At 42.1% G+C, this 19,281-nt stretch overlaps 3 protein-coding genes across 5 annotated transcripts in view; 1 reads left to right on the forward strand and 2 right to left on the reverse strand.

The window, feature by feature from the left end:
• Positions 1-2,231: 2,231 nt before the first annotated feature.
• Positions 2,232-5,881, reverse strand: LOC306748473 (uncharacterized protein). The gene is made up of 3 exons (XM_079231649.1): positions 5,845-5,881; positions 5,128-5,339; positions 2,232-2,984 (listed from the first exon to the last, which is right to left on the reverse strand). The coding sequence occupies exons 2-3, from the start codon at positions 5,191-5,193 to the stop codon at positions 2,724-2,726; spliced, it is 327 nt and encodes a 108-aa protein (XP_079087775.1). The 5' UTR covers positions 5,194-5,339; positions 5,845-5,881; the 3' UTR covers positions 2,232-2,723.
• Positions 5,882-8,902: 3,021 nt separating this feature from the next.
• Positions 8,903-15,704, forward strand: LOC306748472 (mediator of RNA polymerase II transcription subunit 30). Its single transcript, XM_079231648.1, has 5 exons — positions 8,903-8,967; positions 12,586-12,817; positions 13,500-13,658; positions 13,931-14,020; positions 14,697-15,704. The coding sequence occupies exons 2-5, from the start codon at positions 12,599-12,601 to the stop codon at positions 14,793-14,795; spliced, it is 567 nt and encodes a 188-aa protein (XP_079087774.1). The 5' UTR covers positions 8,903-8,967; positions 12,586-12,598; the 3' UTR covers positions 14,796-15,704.
• A 795-nt stretch (positions 15,705-16,499) lies between these two features.
• Positions 16,500-19,281, reverse strand: part of ext1c (exostoses (multiple) 1c) — a 65,224-nt gene continuing 62,442 nt past the window's right edge. For all 3 annotated transcript variants that reach the window (XM_079231604.1, XM_079231605.1, XM_079231606.1), the window contains exons 11-12: positions 17,276-17,447; positions 16,500-17,173 (exon numbers count right to left, since the gene is read on the reverse strand). In XM_079231604.1, coding sequence (XP_079087730.1) covers positions 16,988-17,173; positions 17,276-17,447 — 358 coding nt within the window. In that variant the 3' untranslated portion in view covers positions 16,500-16,987. The remainder of the gene's footprint in view (positions 17,174-17,275; positions 17,448-19,281) is intronic.

A 19,281-nucleotide genomic window follows, 5' to 3' on the forward strand; every position in this document is an offset into this window, starting at 1 on the left:
ACACAAAGTATTGTCGGTCCTTCAAGTAGGATTCAAACCAGTTAAGTGCTGCGCCAGAGAGTCCTACCCAGACTTGCAGTCTGTCTAGTAGTATGTCATGATCAACCGTGTCGAATGCAGCACTGAGATCCAGTAATACTAAGACTGAAGTTCTGCCACTGTCTGTGTTTAAGTGGATGTCGTTGAAAACCTTAACAAGAGCAGTTTCAGTACTGTGGTGCTGACGAAAGCTGGACTAGAATACATCAAAACAGTTATTTTCAGCCAAGAAGTTGTTCAGCTGTTGAAAAACCACCTTTTCCATTATTTTACTTAAGAATGGGAGGTTTGATATTGGTCTATAGTTTTTCAATATTTCGGGGTCTAAACTAGCCTTCTTTAGAAGTGGTTTAATGACTGCAGTTTTTAGGGCTTGTAGGAAGACACCTGAGAGAAGGGATGTGTTTACAATTTGTAAAAGATCAGCGGTCATGCAGTGTGAAATATTTTTGAAAAAGTGTGTTGGTAGAATATCCAAGCAGCAGGAGGATGTGTTCAGATGTTGTATAATGTCTTCTAGGCTTCTTTGGTTAATTGAGTGAAATTGTGTCATGTTATTTGAATGGATGCTATTTAAAGATGGGGCCAACACATATCCTGTGGTTGGTGTGGAGCCACCGACTGCTTGTCTAATTCTCTGAATTTTATCAGCAAAATAGGAGGCAAATTGATTGCATGCCCAGGTGGATTGGAGCGTAGCCGTTACCGACACCGGAGGGTTTGTTAGCCTGTCGACGGTAGCAAATAAGGCGCGTGTATTGTTTTTGTTTTTGGTTATGATGTCAGAGAAGAAGGCATGTCTTGCATTTCTAAGTTCCAAATTATAATTGTGAAGTCTCTCTTTATAGATACCACAGTGAACCTGGAGATTAGTTTTTCGCCACCTGCGTTCAGCTTTCCGACACTCTCTTTTCTCTATTCTGACCAGCGTGGCATTTCTCCAAGGGGATCTTTTCTTACCCGAGACAACCTTCACCTTAGTGGGTGCAATGGCATCAATAACATTTTTAACTTTAGAATTGAAGCCATCCACAAGCTGATTGACTGAGATGCAAGAGAGGCCTGGTGTGGAGCAGAACTTCTGAATAAATAGTTCACTGGTGTTTTCAGTGATGTAACGCTTTGTCACAACCTTGGTTTGGACATTTGTGTGCAGGCAGATTGCACTCTCAAAGAAAACACAGGAATGATCAGAGAGTGCAACATCCGTCACAGCAACCTTGGAAATGTCCAGACCTTTGGTGATGATTAGGTCTAGAGTGTGCCTCTTGTTGTGGGTGGGACCTGTTACATGCTGAGTCAGGTCATAGTTATCAAGGACACCACATAGCTCTATAGAAGATAGAAAATAGATCTGAAGATAATTAAAGGAAATTAATAAACACAGAGTTGATGTCAGAGTTTGGTAATTGTGACTAGATTCCCACATCCGTTACTGCATTGGAAAGCTGGATGCACAAGCATGCACACTCACTCAAATGTATCATACTTAAATGTTAAAATACCCCGATTACCTTTCATTTAACTTGCATCAAAACCATTTCCCTGTTGTTTTAGATTTGTTAGATATTTAACTGTAATATAGTTTCCACTTGAATTGCGTTTGTACTTCCACTACATCGACCCGGAGCGTGACACATGCTCATTATGAGAGTTATGAGAGAAAAACAAATCTAGGTGGTTCATTACAAACCTGCCTTACTTTGAATGTGGTGTGATTTGAATACATTGGTGTAGCCTTTTCATATCAAAACCGGTGTGAGGGCAAACACACAAGGTGGATAGTGGGAAAACCACAGAGGACAGTGCGCTATTCCAGTGAGCACCATACCCAGACCTCTCCTGTGGAATGCACCTATCATTAATGCTATTAAATACAGATGTGCTTTTCTTACTTTGATATGTCAAAATGTCTTCAGTGGAAAAGGTTTATTCCCTCCCGGTTTGAAAAAGAAATACATTTTTGTTGGAAGAAAAAACGTATTTACTCTTAATCAATTACTGCGTCATGAGAGCTTCGGTGATTGTGTCATTAATGTATTTAAGAGGTAACTCTCTGCTCATTCATTGAGCAGTCCAGGATACGCAATTCACATATCATGTTGTGTAATTCTGTCTCCGCTCCTCTTTGCAAAGAATAAATGTCCTGATCAATGATTTTAACAATCAGGTGTCGAGTACATTTTTCTATCAATTTTATTTAGAGTACAAATGGCAATTTAATGAGCATTTTATTTTCCAAAACATCCAGAGAAATGTCATATCCTGTGTTTATGTAGCTTACATCTGAAACATAGCATTATACATCATTTATTGGTATTGGTTTAGGATTATGGGTTGGGGGTACTTTGATATGTGAAATTGTCTGCAGTGGAAAAGGTTTATTACCATCATTTCCCAGTTTGAAAAAGAAAATACATTTAAGAGTGCGAATGGGAATTTCATTTGCATTTAATTTGCCAAGACATCCAGAGAAATGTCATATCCTGTGTTTATGTAGCTTACATCTGAAGCATGGCATTATACATCATGTATTGTATTGAGTCGTGATCAAAAGCGGAAGAGAGCTCAGTGCAGATAAAGCACTGTGTGGCATTAATAATGGTGCGACAGTCACAGTGGGAGCCTTTTGAATGCGATGCTGTTTGTCGAAAATCCAACATGCCGGAATCCGCCATGCAATATCAGCCCAATGCACCGCAGATCAGAGCGGAGATGGCAGTCACCAGCAGGTGAGCGCACGGCCCGAGCAAAGAGGCAGACGTCGCAGCTGAAGCCAGAGGCAAGCTGTTCGCGGGGGAATGCGTGACCGGCCGTGATGTAGGGCTGGTAGCTGTGGAGGAGTTAGAGGTCGCCGTGAGGTTGCTGGAGGTCACGTGAGTGGGGAGGGCACCAGTTGGCAAGGCGTCGCTGCCGTTCACTGTTGCGTTTGTGACGTGCAGCGCCTGTCGAGCATTGCAGAAGAGATGTGGTGAGAGTCAAACTGTATGGTGTATTACATTTTAAATGAAAGGGTCAGATTATTATAATACAACATGTAAATGCAAACACATCTTCTCTCTTATCTAGCCATTTAGTTTTTTGTTGCTCAGGTTTTGAGATCATTGCGTTCGGCAGCAACAATGTCCCAGTTGCTCACACCTCACTGTGAAATGTTACTATATGAAGACTACTTTTCCTCAGTGAAGTAACTGGGTCATTGTTGAAGGAATGCCGCAACATTTTGGGAACAACAGTTGTTATTCACCTATTTTTTAGCGTGACACATACACCTCGCTGAGTTGGAGGCAGGGTGTGTGTAGCCTAGCTTAGCATAGAGGCCAGAGGCTCGACCCCAAGGTGACAGAAATATGCGGCTACACATTGTATCTTTAGTGTTTAACTCGTGCATTAACAGAGAAAAAACAACAATGTGTGATTTTAGTAGGAGCCATTTCTGAACGTTTTCTTTTCCGTGCAGCATCTTCGGCTGAAGCACAGGTTGCCAGATACGGAGCCCGGACAGGTTTTTATTTTGGTCTGTTAAACTGTGTAAACAATGAGACCAAATTCTGGCATCGTCGCTGTGACGACAGGACTTCCAGAAGCTGCGCCCGGTCACTGCGCCCGGCTGCTTGATTATGAATTCTGCCGAGGCCAGGAATTTACCCCTAAGCTTCCTCTGATTTTAGTCAATCCTGCTAAGTCGAATTTCTAAAAATAATCTAGTATGTATATATATCCGAGGGCGGCTGTTGTTCGCCGAGAAAGAAGTCCAGTGAGTAACTTGTCTTTAGTTAAGCTATGCTAACCACATCCGGCTCCGACTCCGTACTTCGACATGACCTACGCATTTCACTCTCCCCAAAATGTGAAACTATAAATTAAAAAATCCCAGACACCTATATTGGTTGAAAATAAAGCCAGAACTATCTGCATGGCTGGATACCATTATGTAGTAAGCGAGTAAACATGTAACTTGGGTAAACTAGCCCTTTAACAAAAATATCATCATTGATGAAAAAACCTAAAGATTCACAGATATTACGATAATATTATAACAATAGAAATAAGAAGCTGGATTAATGATTTGTCTGTAGCACGTATCAATAACTGATTCCTCTCTCCACCCTCCGCAGTATTTCCTGCATGTATTGTGCTCTCAGTCGATGCCGTAGATAGAGCTGCAGCCCAGTGCGTGTGTAAAGTCAACAAATCATTCGCACCATGCAAATGTCGAGCCCCTGCAGCTCCAGGTGAGTTAATGAGGCGTCAGGACATTCGACTTTGCATATAGGCCTGCAGTGCATCTCTGGACTCAACTCAGGGCCCGCTGACTGCACACAGCACACATCTGCATCCATCTCTTTGCTGGGATTTCATCTCCCCTGCAGTCCAGAGACATATGCTTTATTGTTCCTGATGGGTTGAATTTAGTTGATATGGTAACACACCAACTTGCTCCCTCCAGCAAAAAAGAAAAGAAAAGTGAATAAAGTCGGCCTAAATGATTGAATTTCACATAATTATAGCAGGGAAAGATCTGTAAATACATGTACTGGTCATAATTACACAGAAGTGGAACGGCTGTGATTAAATAATATGAGTTTCATCCATTTTCAAATGAAAATGTACAAAAGGTTCATTCAAACCCATCGATGAACTCTCATGAAGATTGCAGTTCGACATGCTTTTTCCAGATAAAGTTTGAGCAAATTACAAAAGCAACTATTGTTTCCAAGGTGGAGGATGATCTTCATCTTCTTTTCTTTTTTATTCATCATTTTACTTTTTGCAAGGAAGATCCTTTGGTCTGAATAAAAAACATGAATCCAAGCAGAAATGGCATCTCTTTGGACCAAAAAAAAAGAAAAAGAAAAACAACAATGCAGTTTTTACATTTACCTCTATTTGCCTAGACCTTGAGACTCATTTAAATGTGTCATTACCCTCTGACCAATTTGACTGCGGTAAAGAAAAAACATGAGTCATCGGTGCTCCTGTGCTTTGAATCCGGATCAGTGGCCACTGGTCAGAGAGGCTGGACTGTTGGCCCGGCCATCACAGCTCCATCTCAGTCCTCAGCAACAGGTGCTCAGAGTCCCTTACCTCAGCGCAGCCCAGCAACATGGAGGCCAAGCACACAGACAGGACGAGCATCCTGGTTTTCTCCATCTCGGCTCTTCGGCGTGGGCTTTAGGGTTGTCCCCACCTTCCTGTCTGTCCTTTTATAACCTGCCAGCTCTCCATAACACCGATGCTGATAACTCTCAGTCGTCAGAGAGAGAACAAACATGTGCTGTACTCTGGATCCTTTCCAACTTGACCAGCAGTATTAAGAGAAAAACAAGAGAACAGAAGTGAAATGGGATATTTTAAATAGAATTATGGCAAGAGGAAGAAGGCTTGTGCGTATGAGTCTCACATTGTAATTTAATCAAAATAGAGCTTTCTCAATTTGTCTTTTCTAAAGCTTGGGTTACATTTTTGTTTCACCCCACTCCTATTAATTCCCAGTGGAGATTAAAGCAAGCTGATACAATGCTGCCAGGGTTTTGACACCATGGACCTTCCCACACAATAAAGAAGTGCCATATTACAGGATATATTACATTACCACGTCTTATCCTTAAGCTTAAGTAGCTGTGCCGTTTATTTCTCAGCAGTTATGGATAACACGGAAATGAATTCTGTGCCACGTAGTCACAACTTTTCTGTTCATGCTCTCATATAGTTTGGGGTGTTTTCTGAGGAAAAGGTTTGAAACTTTTTTGTTTTATTTTGTATTACTTGTCTTGCTCTGATGCACTGTTTAGTGTAGCCTACCTGCCCAGCACCAAACATCGAGACAGGCAGGTTACGTCAGCTTTCAGTCGAACCGCCAGACTGAACTCTTTTGAGTTTACCTGACTTGAAACTGAGTAACAAAATAGTTAATTAATTTGATTTTACAGCGTTAATGAGTCTGTGAGAGGGAATTCCCCTCCATTCCACAAATGAAGGGTAAGTTTCAGGTAATTACTTACTTTGACCTTTTTCTTTTCTTTTCTTTTCTTTCTCCCCCAATGAACATAATTCTGATTACGGCCCGTCTGATTTCACCTTGCCTGTTGTCGATCTGTTGGAATCACTGGAAAGAAAAAAACAAATACTTGAGGCCCCTTATCTCGGTGGGATACACACACACACTTGTGCATGAAATACAATTTTGGTGTGCCACTCAATATGAGCATAAAAAAAAAAAAAAGTCTGAATTTTGACATAACGTGATATAGTTTCAGCTCAACAGATCTAATTTTTCGGACTACTTTTCAGACTTTTTTGTTTCTCCCCCAAGACTATTTTTCGGACTATTTTTTCTTTCCTCTTCTTTTCTTTCTTCTTACCGGTCACTCCCCTGCACACTTCATATTTAAACACTCATGCCACTTAACATACACTTTAACTTAAACACACATGCCACTTTAACATACACTTACATTAACGTTATCTGTTTGTCTGAGCACTTTATCTTATCTTATACTTGATTTAATATCATTGCACTGTTGTTGTCGTTGATTGTTGTTTGTCTCATCTAACGTCTCATGTATAATGTATGCACCTTCCGCCTAGAAACATTCCTGTCAAATAAACGGTTTCTGATTCTGAATCTGATCATCCTATGTAAATTCAGCTTATCTATTTCTAAGGAAAGAACTCAGAGAACCCTCACATCCACAAGTGGCTTCTTCAAAAACGCGGCCCTCTGTTCGTCACCATCACGCAGCCTCAAGGACAGAAGGGGGAAACTACTGGTCCTTGAAACAGCTCGTTCTGGCAGCGGCCGAGTGTTTGTGCTTCTTTATCAGCTGTGTTATCAGCGTGCTGCATACTTCCTGGTATCTGGCCTTTCAAATGCCTCTTTCAGATAAAACTTTGTAAATCAGTGCCGCTGTGTATTTAATTTGTGATACTGCACTTGTAGGATTGGCTCAGAAACCCTCCCCGAAGGCCCTTGTCTTGCTCCGATATCTAATATGTAATGGAGTCCTTTTGTTTTGTGACAAGTAATGTTTTATTGCCTCGGTAGGTTCATGGAATTCAGCCGCAACGATGAGAGAATTCAACATTTTGGCATATGGAAATGTTATTCTGTATTTTTTTAAAGGTTACTTTATGGGTGAGAAAGGTAAGAAGTAACACAAGCAAAAGTGTTTGATCTTATTCAATTTGTGTACTAATTACCGTGTTATTATTATCATTTTCATTGCTGATCCAAATGATCAAAGTGAAAAGAAAGATTCCCTCAAATAATAGAGATGATAATCTCATGGAAATTGACTTGAACCTGGATGTTTGTTGTTTCTTTGTTGTTTCTTTCTTTGTTTCTTTTCTCTACGCACTCGAGTTTATTTGGATGTTTAATTGTCAAACCAGGCAAAGTATTTGTAATTGTCTTCTGCCATTCCTCATGGCTGCCAATAATAAACTTAAAAAATAAAACAAACAAACAAACAAAGAGTCAAATGACAAGCACAAAACATTTAGAAAGCCATAGAGTGAAGATGGAGCCGTGCCCAGTTCCTGATGAACGCGCTGCTTCTGACTACGCCTGCTGTTCATTGTCATCATGGGTTCCTTCAATGCCTGCCTTCGAACCAAATCTCCCTCAGGATACGATTATGGCTCGAGCTGAAGTTCTGCAGTGAACACACGCGCGACCATTATGAAAATAGTAGCTACACAAACAGAAGGAGGGGGGCAGAGAAGGAACAGGGTATAGACTTACTGCAGGGACGCGGAGCAGAGCAGGGACAAGTTCAATTAGCTCTGCTTTCATCTTTACAGTCAAATTTGGAGCAATTTATTTCTGTTTATTTTCCTTCTTCAGCTCTTGGCAGTTTCTCTGCACACTGCTCCATTTGATCCATTCGGACTTCAGACGGAATTGAAAATATATGCAAATACTGATGGAGTTTTGTTTCTGGACATCCTGCATTTCAAAACCAAAGTTAAACTTAAAGATTGTATCAGATAGTCATACCTGCATGGTTAACTCATTTGCAACTGTGAACAAAGAGCCTTTACAACTGTAAGCCACACCACATGTAAAAAAACTAAAACTAAATGTACTTCCTTAAAAGTTCGAGCCTGTCACCAAGAGTGCAACCTTTGATCTTATGTAAACCAAGAAAAGTCAGCGCTGATTCAACAAGTAAGAAAAGAAAAGCAGGTCATTACAAGAATGATACATGATTTGCCATGACCAAATCTCACAGAGCTGGCCGGGCTTCAACTTCTTACTCATACGACCTTATGACCTTCATTCAACCCACGAGAGTTATTATTAGTCTTGTTGTTTCCTATTAGTGCGGCTCGTTTATGTAATTTCTACATTTTGTAATGGGAAACAGAAAAAAAGGTTTATTTGATCAATCTAAGAGGTTATTTTTTAAATACATTACACGTACGTGTATCATTAAAGTGATGCATATATGATTAATTGAATTACTGAATGACCCAACAGTGCTGTATCTAAAGTAGTTCAAATTGGCTCCACCTCAAGAAGCAATAACATAACATGAATGCTGCTTACACAGTGTTGCATCAGTGAAATCAATCCAATAATAAATCATATCAGTATGGGTTGATTTATTATTGGATAATAGTCCTCGTTATGAAATTTCACTTAAAATGTGTAATGGAGGACTTCACTTGAGGATGTTTTACACTGTCGCCATCTAGTGGTGGGAAACGCATCCTCCTGTGACCGGAAGTGACGTAGGGGAAAACAATAACGCGCACGCGCTCTCAGGATGAAATGAGTGGGACGGTCTTATTATTATGTCGTATTCAAATGATTAAATAAACAAGCGTTATTTTTTATATATATATATATATTTGCAGTTACTAGAGCGAGGTGGAGATATTTGTGGACGGCGGCGCCTACCCGGAAGGACGTTGTGTTTGGTAAGCGGAGTGCTGCCTACCAGCTAGTTAGCTCGCTAGCTAGCGGCTAACTAGTTAGCTGTCCAGAAACGCTGTGTTGTTTAGTCGAGATTAGCTTCTGCATGTGAGCAAAAACGCGGGTTTTCTTTGGTGTCTGGAATGCGTTTAAAGGACAGACGCGTTGACTCTACGGAGTTTGTTGTAAATATTGGGCTTTACGTGTAGTAGACGTTAAGTAAGTTAGAGCGCCGGTGTTACGGTTTAACAGGCGACCATGTTAACTGGCGACTTTCGGCCGAAAGCGTCTACTGTTGTCGTCGTTACGGCAGATGTTGAGAATAGCAAGAGAACACGTAGCTGTCCTCGTGAATGCCGCATTGTTTAATTCTGCAGTTCAATGTCTAACCTTCTCGTCTAAAGTCTCTGGTCAAAACATACCGGACTAGACGTTGTTGAGTCTTTTCAGGGAAACAATCCACGCGAGTGGAAGCGTCGCTTGTTGTTTGTGTTGAAACAGGAAGTCAGCAAATTGCCTTTCCTTTGAAATAAAGTTGTTACAAATAACACATAATGACTGTGGAGTCTGTTTTGTGCAAAAATCTGTCACGTAAATTAACTCTATAGTACACGAAAAAAGAAGAGACAAAAGATATGCGTTTAATTAACGGGATTAGAACTCATATCATTGGGTGGAAAAAGATCACAGGTCAGTGGCATTACCACTACACCAGGATAAATATAGTGTTTTTTTGTGTGGATTTACAATCAAATCATCTACAACACAGTCAGCAGTCACATTTAAACGGCAGAGATCCACCAGATCAACTTGCGACCAACTGCGACTCCATGGAGCATGTTGACGTGACCTGCGGAGCGCTTTACAATATCGCTGCTTTCTCAAACTAATAGACAGCTGTTTAATATCAGACCATTCAAAACGTCTTTGTAGAACTACAAAACAGTTGAGTTCAGTTGAATTTAATAAGGGACACCTAAACCATGTGAATATACGACAAAGTCAATGTGGTCAAACACATTATGATGTGTATCATAAATTATATATGGTCATAAGTGTATGAATACCCAAACATTACACCCATTTGTGATCGTTTACCATCTGTTCAAAGATGGGCATTGGCCATATTAAGTTTGTCATATTCACATATTAAGTGGTATAAATCACAGCCTTACAACTGACAAGAATGAAAAAAAAAATGAACTCTTTGTATCAAATATTATTCGTTCACCTTAAGTGTGCACCATGTTTACATATTGTGTTGTGATAATGTATTTCCCTTATTAAATTCAAGTGAACTCAACTGTTTCACATCTGTGTTCTTGGCTGGTTGAATTCTTATGGCTCTGCTTTTCTTGTTCCCTCCTTTGCGTTTGTAGTTCTACAAAGACGTTTTGAATGGTCTGATATTAAACAGCTGTCTATTAGTTTGAGAAAGCAGCGATATTGTAAAGCGCTCCGCAGGTCACGTCAACATGCTCCATGGAGTCGCAGTTGGTCGCAAGTTGATCTGGTGGCTCTCTGCCGTTTAAATGTGACTGCTGACTGTGTTGTAGATGATTTGATTGTAAATCCACAAGAAACTCTACTATGTCTATCCTGGTGTAGTGGTAATGCCACTGACCTGTGATCTTTTTCCACCCAATGATATGAGTTCTAATCCCGTTAATTAAACGCATATCTTTTGTCTCTTCTTTTTTTGTGTACTATATAGTTCATTTACGTGACAGATATTTGCACAAAACAGACTCCACAGTCATTATGTGTTATTTGTAACAACTTTATTTCAAAGGAAAGGCAATTAGCTGACTTCCTGTTTCAACACAAACAACAAGCGACGCTTCCACTCGCGTGGATTGTTTCCCTGAAAAGACTCAACAACGTCTAGTCCGGTATGTTTTGACCAGAGACTTTAGACGAGAAGGTTAGACATTGAACTGCAGAATTAAACAATGCGGCATTCACGAGGACAGCTACGTGTTCTCTTGTATTCTCAACATCTGCCGTAACGACGACAACAGGAGACGCTTTCGGCCGAAAGTCGCCAGTTAACATGGTCGCCTTTTAATCCGTAACACCTGTTCAATATGCTACTAACGTCAATTAAAAACTAGATAAAACGCTCTTGTTGTCCTTCTAATATGTAAGTCATACATCGTTATCAGACGTCAAGTCGATATGAGACGAGTTTACTCTTCATGCAGTGTGTAAGTGAAACGTGCAGACGTGTTTCCACCCAGATATATCGCTACTGTCAGCTGTGGGAAACTGTGATCTGCTCAGATTAACTTGTGACAACACTGTGTGCTGTCTCACATTGCTAATGTTTTATATTAAAGACTACGGACATGCACCGCTATCACCATAACAGTATCATGCCCTGGTCAGCAGCATTCATCCAGATTACAATGACTGTTAACTCATTGTTTTAGGATAAGGATAGCGGACATAGAACACTACACACAGGACTTAGCGTGTTTCTTGAAACATTATGATGGAGCGGTTTGCTGCCGCATTCCTTTAGGATTTACGACAGCATGGACACGAAACGGTATCCATCTTCATTACGAAAATATCACAAAAATATCACAAAAATAAAATAAAAACAATGTTGCGATTCCAGGCAAGAATTGAACCACTGAACGTGTACATCCCTTACCCACTTTGTGTCCCCTGAACTACCACTGAGCTATCGTGAGAACACAAAAGCATTAAGCACTATTAGGATTAAATTGACATTAGTAAATAAATCCCTAATAACTATCATCAACTGCGTTTCCCTCTGGCACATCAACATTAATGCACGTGTGCTGCCTATGCAATCGCGTATTTGATTCTGATGGGTCTAAATGATTTAAGAAGAAAAGGCAGCAGGTGTTAGAATATATTCTAGTATAGATTATATAATAAAGGTTACTACATGCCTAATGCGTGTATCTAAGCGGGCATCTAGTCAGGATGCCTCCTGGACGCCTCCCATTAGAGGTTTTCCAGGCACGTCCAACTGGTAGGAGACCCCGGGGAAGACCGAGGACACGCTGGAGGGATTATATCTCCCGGCTGGCCTTGGAACGCCTCGGGATCCCCCAGAATGAGCTGGAAAGTGTTGCGGGTGAGAGGGAAGCCTGGGTCGGCCTGCTGAACCTGCTGCCACCGCGACCCGACCCCGGATAAGCGGCTGATAATGGATGGATGGACATGCCTAATTTGTAAAAGTTCAGGTTTTATTTTTTGTACGTTCACACAGTACCAACTCACGATAGCTCAGTGGTAGTTCAGGGGAACTCTTGTCACTCTTGTCCGCGCACAGCCTCACGGACAGGTAGGGCATTTTACAGTAAACTGTTCTGTTTATAGTCTTTAAAAAGATACACTAAGAAGAATGTGACAGAGAGGCTATGCAATCGAAATGTGTATTTCCTAGTTAGTCAACACGGGTCCTGAGAGGCCACTCCTACGACACATCTGCCTCACGCACGCGAACATAAACCAGTTAATTCAAAAACCAGGACTTTGCTCAAAATTATTTATTTTAAAACCGACATCGGCGCGAGTCAAATTCCCAATACTGTGATCTAACGTGAGCGTGTTGTACTTGTCTCTGTATCATTCTTTTCGCCCAGACAGTGCGTTTGGATGGCGACCTCGTTGCCCCAGAAGGCGGGGATGGCCGGGATGCCCCCTCAGCAGCAGCAGCCCCCCAGTGCCGCCTCGGCCGCAGGGCAGCAGCCCATGCCACCCCAGGGAGCCCTGAGGGAGATCTCCCCGGTGTTCCTCTGTCGGATCGGACAGGAGACCGTCCAGGACATTGTCACGCGCACCATGGAGATCTTTCATATCACGAGAGCTACGCAGGTACTGGACCTCCGACCAGGACGGCTAGCTGGAAATAAGGATTTTAATTTGCAGGGGATTGAAGTAATTAAGTACTACCATCTGGTCCTGACTGCCTCTTGTCAGCTGTGCGTGGATGTTAACTGACTGGCTGCTTTTTTTTTTCTTCGCGCTGACAGGGTTGCTCTGTTGTCTGTCAGTCTGCATTTGTCCCATCCCTCCTTTCTGTCGTATTTGCTTGGCATGCTTGTCAGCATCTGTCTTATTCATCCTTCCGTCATCCACCTGTTCTGTGTCTCTAATTATCTCTCACTGTGAGTCTCAGTGTATCACTCACCTCCTCCAGCTTGTCCTTAGCCATTAAACTGAGTTTTTCACCCACATTGAAAACTCTCAAAGCTTAGGAGACCCGTCAGGACGGCAGAGTCAAATATTGCGTTGCGATGCATTTCACCCGGAGTTGACACATCACCGTCTGCACTTAATATATATATATATATATATATATATATATTTTTTTTTTAAGCAAGGCGAGGGGGAATTCATGACCATGTACAGTATCAGCGTCTTACTAAACACAAAATTGAGAGCAAAAATGAAACGATCATCTTCTGATATCTGCACATTACACTGCTTTCTGAACCGAAAAATGTCCCAAGACCGTTTTAACCCACGAGAAACGCTTGTGTGCCTTTTGACGTAGCTTCCCAACGGCGTGACCCAGGGCCAGGCGATGTACCAGGACCGCTTCGGGAAGCTCCAGGAACACCTACGGCAGCTCGCCCTGCTGTTCCGAAAGCTCCGGCTCCTGTACGAACGCTGTGTGGAGATGACCTCTGACCTGCAGGAGGAGCCATCAGAGGTCAGTAAGGGAGCACTCGAGTTCTGCTTGGATATTAGTTTCATGGCTTCTTTTCAAATGTTCAACTTTTTTTTTTAAAAACAAATGGAAATAAATGATACATATTGCTTGAAACTACAATGAAAGTGATTTAATCTCTCAGTCCTTTCGATGAGGGCTTGATTAAATGCATTTGCAGAATTGTCAGTGTTTCCTATGCCACTTGTTAAACTTTTCTTTCAGTTTTAACAAGAGGGCTAAAACAACCTTTTGTGTATGCTGTGCCTCCTCAGCTTCTGCCATATGTTGGAGAGGAGCTGGTTAATGTCAAAGTGGAGTCCTGCAGCGCCGCTGTCAGCCAGGAGAGAAAAGAGGTTCTAGAGGTGTGTTCCTGTTTCCTTTTTGTCACAAGCATTAATTACCACGGTGCGGTTGTCATATTGCAATACAATTTGTTGTCATCCTGCAGCAACCCACGCACTAATATATGAAATACTCGCTAAGTAATTCCAGATTGGTGGCATATGCCTTGTATTGCCAGATGTTGAAGTGATACGTGGTCCAAGTCCAGCGCTGCTGCAGCTAGTGAGCTTCCCCATTAGGCTTTGGAGGAACACTGAGTAAGCCTAAAATATTAAATTTAACGTCCCCTCCAAATGCCTCTAGATGGCAGCGGTGAGACAGGCCGGGGGTACACCGTGGTGGTGTGGGTGAAATGCAGGAACCACGCATCATGTGCAGTGTAATTACATTTAAAATCAGGGTCATTTTTTGTAAACATTGGATCCAATATTCCAGTGGGATGGAAATTTCAGTTTGGAAATTGCAGAACGGTGGACACGTTTGCCTCTGTACTGCAATCTTAAAAAAAAAAAAATTATTAACAAAATCCTCCTGCAAAAACTTACCCTCAACTGTTGATAATGTTTTTTAGTGAGCAAACTAGGTGTTGTCCCGATCTGCGTACGATTGTAAGGACGGTCAACGTGAAAGTTTCCATTCATGTGCCGCGAGGAGTTTTACTGATGGGCGCCATGTGTCCCTCTGGTTCGCCCACAGAAGGTACGCCAGAAGAACCAGGAGATGAAGGTTCTGATGGATCAGATGAGGAACCTGCTGTGGGACGTCAATTCCATGCTGACGCTGAGGAAGTGCTAGTCCCGCCAGATCCACTTATTTTTTTCAGCGAGAGATCCATTGCTCCACAGACGTACGGACTGCATGGAAGCAAAGACCAATTGAAATGAGGGGAAATTTCTGTTTTGATTTGGATTATGGGACCTTTCACCTAGGGTGCACCTCCTTTTGTAATGGCGTGCCATCACTGAACCTCACAATTCACAGAACTTCTGCTGTTTATTTTTATATTTTTGTATATTGAAGTTGTTGGTGAGGGGAAACTATTAAGATAGGATTATACTTGATGAGCACTTACAAAAAAAAAAATAGAACAACCTGACACTTCAACTCCAAGCATCGTTCTCTTTTTCTCTTTTATTCTCTTGTACACGGCAGCTGACAACCCAGTTAGTATTTGACAAGTGCTCCACAACAGTTATTGTGTCACTGTTTATTCTCACAATTGTTGGACTTTTTCTACAGTTAAAATAATGAGTTGAAACCGGTTTTGCCTCAGGGTGAACAAAACAAAAGTTTAGTTTGTTTCTATAAATGCCGTATTCATGGTGTCGCCTCCCCCCCCCGGGTGCTGACTTGACACCAGACAGACTTGAATTCACTGTAGTTCATTCTTCCAGGAAGCACAGATGCTGATCTGGTGACGACTGTGGGTAGAATAGGAACAATTGCCCGTATTATGTTCTGTCAGTTGTAAAGAATTCAAATTGGCCCATTGGCAGCTATGTATCTCAGGTGCTTTGTGTGTGCGTGTGCGTGTGCGTGTGTGTGTGTGTGCTTAATGAGATTAGCTTCCTGAGTGCTAGACGGCACACCTGTTTACCCTGAAGGGGTTGAGACGTGCTTGCCTGTGAATTCATTTTTGTAAACTGTGGGGTAAAGTGTCGTCCCGCTGGGTTAATTTTCTGTTTTGTATGAAATAAAACAAAACTTTTTAAACATGTACTTTTTAAGTCCCGCCTTTTGGAAGCAGCAAGGCCGGCATCAGCTCTGAGTTTGCGATCATCGATTCAATTCCCACCCCTCGTGTCGACGTGCATCAAGGCTTTTTCTCCAACATGTAATGATGCACGTTTTTTATTTACGTATGTGTTCATCTGTCTTTACACAGCTTTACAGCGGCTCATCAGAGGAGCGCTCACACACGTCGAGGCAATCAAAATCCTCAGCGTCACAAAAAAACGCGGGACACTTGTGTGTAGAGTAATTTTGTACTGCCAATGCAATCCACCCAAAGGGTTTCTCAAATCAAATTGATTGCTAGGGGGAAAAATGTCCAGGTTAACGTTTAAGGCGCACGCTGGTTGGCCCGGTACCCATCGGATAGGAACATGGGCAGGTTTCAGGTGATGTGTTTATGCAAAATGCACTGGGCTCATGGGTATTTATTAACAAGCCGGGGAAATATTAAGTAGCACTTTTTTATAACTGATAACAGAATACCGGTCATTTTTCACACTTCCTGTTCCTGCTTCCCAGTGTCTACTCTGACACGTTTGATGGTTTTCTCAGTATTCTTTGGACAACCTTTGCACTTACTCACCAAGTCAACCTATGCTTTCTGCTTTTTCCAAGAACAATGCCATAGTCTCATCCTACATGTGTTTTGCTGATGTGTGACGTGCAATCTGGCTTCTTCATCCCCGCTGACGTGTCCTTTGAAGAGAGTGAAACAGAAACTTGATCCCCGTCATGCCAGAGAGTTTGCATTTTTAAATCTTTTTTTAATTTTATTATTATTAATTTGACAGTTAGCATTTTTGATGTGAAATGATCTGTTTCCATGGCAACAGTCCCTGCACAGTAACTGAAGGAGCGCATGGCGCCGGTCCTGGCATGAATGAGACCGCCATTTCCTTGTCATTGTCACAGCAATAGCAGACATCCGAAGTGTTCTCACACACGTACACGGTTCTTTCTTTTCTTTTTGTTTTTGTTGCTGCTCAATAGAGATAGTCTTTTCTCAGCAAGAGGCCCAATCAAAGGGACTCTAGTCGAAGCCCCCTACATCTTTCTCCTTGTCTTCCCAGACTCGTGGAGGATTGGGGGAGAGATCCTTAAATTGTCCTCTTTTCTCTTCATGTTTCTATGTGTATCGTCCAGAACAGTCCACCAGGGTCTGTCTATTGATTGTACTTTGTCCACGTCCCAGACTGTCTTTGAGCGCCCCACCATGAGGCCGGTAGACCAGACCTTGGTGCCTCCCGCCGTCTCTACGCCCTCTCCAGGTCCTTGTACTTCTTGCGGAGGACCGACACTTGGTCTTTGAAGAGCACGGGGTCCAGGCGAAACTGAGAGTGGACCAAAGGCATGTAGCCAAACCAGCCGGCGAAGGCGTTGACGCACTCCTGCCGCTGGTTGAAGTGCTCCGGGTTGGCCCAGGGGACGCTCTTTGTACCCTGCGAGGCAGAACAAGACACAGTCATTCATCAACCGGCGCTCGCCTGACATTTGAGTCCGGCGAGCGGCCGCGGACCGTGAAACACAAGCGGCGGGCCTACCTGCGGACTGGGCAGCTCCTTGTACTGCTTCCTTTGAGCCACTTTGATCGGCGGCAGGTGAGTCACGGCCGAGACCAGGAAGTTCATGAGGATGTCTTCGCAGTTGGAGGTGTGATCCACCAGCGTGCGCAGAGACTGGGGCAGGTAGTGGGAGAACAGGTAGTGGTAGTACCTGTGGGCCAGGGTCAAATTAATGTTATTAAAAAAAAAAATATATATATATATATATATATATATATAAATAAAAGGTGGATATGACATCTGCATCGAGTGTATTCTTAATGAGAGCAAACAGGTTCGGGTACTTTGGAGATGAAGAGGGTGTTTTTAGATGAGCCTTCGTCAAAGAACGAACTCATATAAATAGAAATTGGGAAAAATAATAATAACACACAAGCCAAATTACGTCAATTTGTAAAGCCTCTGAACACCCACACAGGTGTTTTCAGATATTCTGGCTGATTAGACCTCTGCTCAAGGTTGAAGGTGGGCCCCGGAGCTTTGATTGGGAGTTTATGAGGTCACACATCTTCCTCTGCCAATGAGAGGGATGACGGTGTAACTTGTCCCGCCCCCTTCTGGTTCACGAGAGCTAATCAGCCAGAGAACACCTGAGCGGTTGTTGTGCAGAACAGACATCCACCTTCTTTTCTGTTGAACAGGAGGATACGAGCACCAGATGAAGGAGAAAGCAAGAACTGACACCGCAGGCTTTTCTTAGGGATCCCGTTAATAATATTTAGTTAACTTATAAGACTCCATGATTCCTACAGTGTTGCCAGGGATCAGGCAATCTCAAAGCAATACGCATGTCCTCAGTTTTTGTCACATTTTGTGATATATATCTTCTTGGCATCAATAAGAAAGAAACAAAATGACATATATATATATATATATATATATATATATATATATATATATATATATATATATATATCACCTCAATTACACACTGCCAGAAATTCATCTGGCAGAACTATATTATCACGCCTATCACCGCTGTGAAAAACCTGATGTTCTGTCTCACTATTATCAGTCTATAATCCTAATTTTAGCCTCTTGTATTCGCACCCACAGCTCAGTTAATCCCCTTTTTGTTTTTTTTACAACCACATCGACTAAACGCTTAAAATAAAAACGTATCGCACCGAGTAAAGAGACGATTTATCACCAGCGGAGGCCGAGCAACCAGCACCTGTACGGCGGTGTGATGATATGTATCTGGGACAAGTCAACCCGTTTTCACCGCCACTGGGATCAGATATTTATAGATCACAACAGACTCAACCCCTGTGGTACAATGCATACACTCTCCATTCCTTTGAGAGCCTTTTTTTTTCAGACGTCACTGTCTTATTTCAAATATGTTTTGATTGAGCCAAGAAACTACATATCACTTTTATGTAATTAGCAAACGATAATGGGAAGTTGCTGCCTTTTCACTTTTGAATTGTGTCCTATTTAATGTATTTTTCTTTTCTTCTTTGTAAAGCAGCGCCCCTTGTGAAAAAGGCAGCACTTTACCAACAAAACATACAGCAAGTAATTAGATAGTTTGCGCGTAAAAGGACTCAATTGAGGGTTTGAACTGTGGTGAGCGAGTGTGAGGATTCAAATATAGATTTCATAGAAACTGTTGACAAGATGACCACTGTGTCTCAAAACGTGGCATGGTTTCATCAGCTGTTTTAAAGTGGAGTAATTACATACGTATCGTATGCCGCCTCACATCCCTGATCCATCGCACATATTTGTTTATCTCCGAATTGATCAAAACTGCTTGAAGTAATTCACCCTCTGCTTTTTCCTGTTCCTCTCCCGCTCAGCCATACATATAATTATCCTCCTTGAGGCTGTTCCTCTCTGTTTGATTGTCCCCTTTATGTTTTGTTTTTCACGTTCAGGTTTTATATCGTTATCCCGTCTGCATGCAATTCATGAAGCTTGTTTTATCCCCACAGTTGTTGATCTCTGAAAGGCGATATCTTCTGATCTTGGCTGCATAA

Source organism: Taurulus bubalis (genome assembly GCF_910589615.1).
Source record: "Taurulus bubalis genome assembly, chromosome: 16".
NCBI classification, from domain to species: domain Eukaryota; kingdom Metazoa; phylum Chordata; class Actinopteri; order Perciformes; family Cottidae; genus Taurulus; species Taurulus bubalis.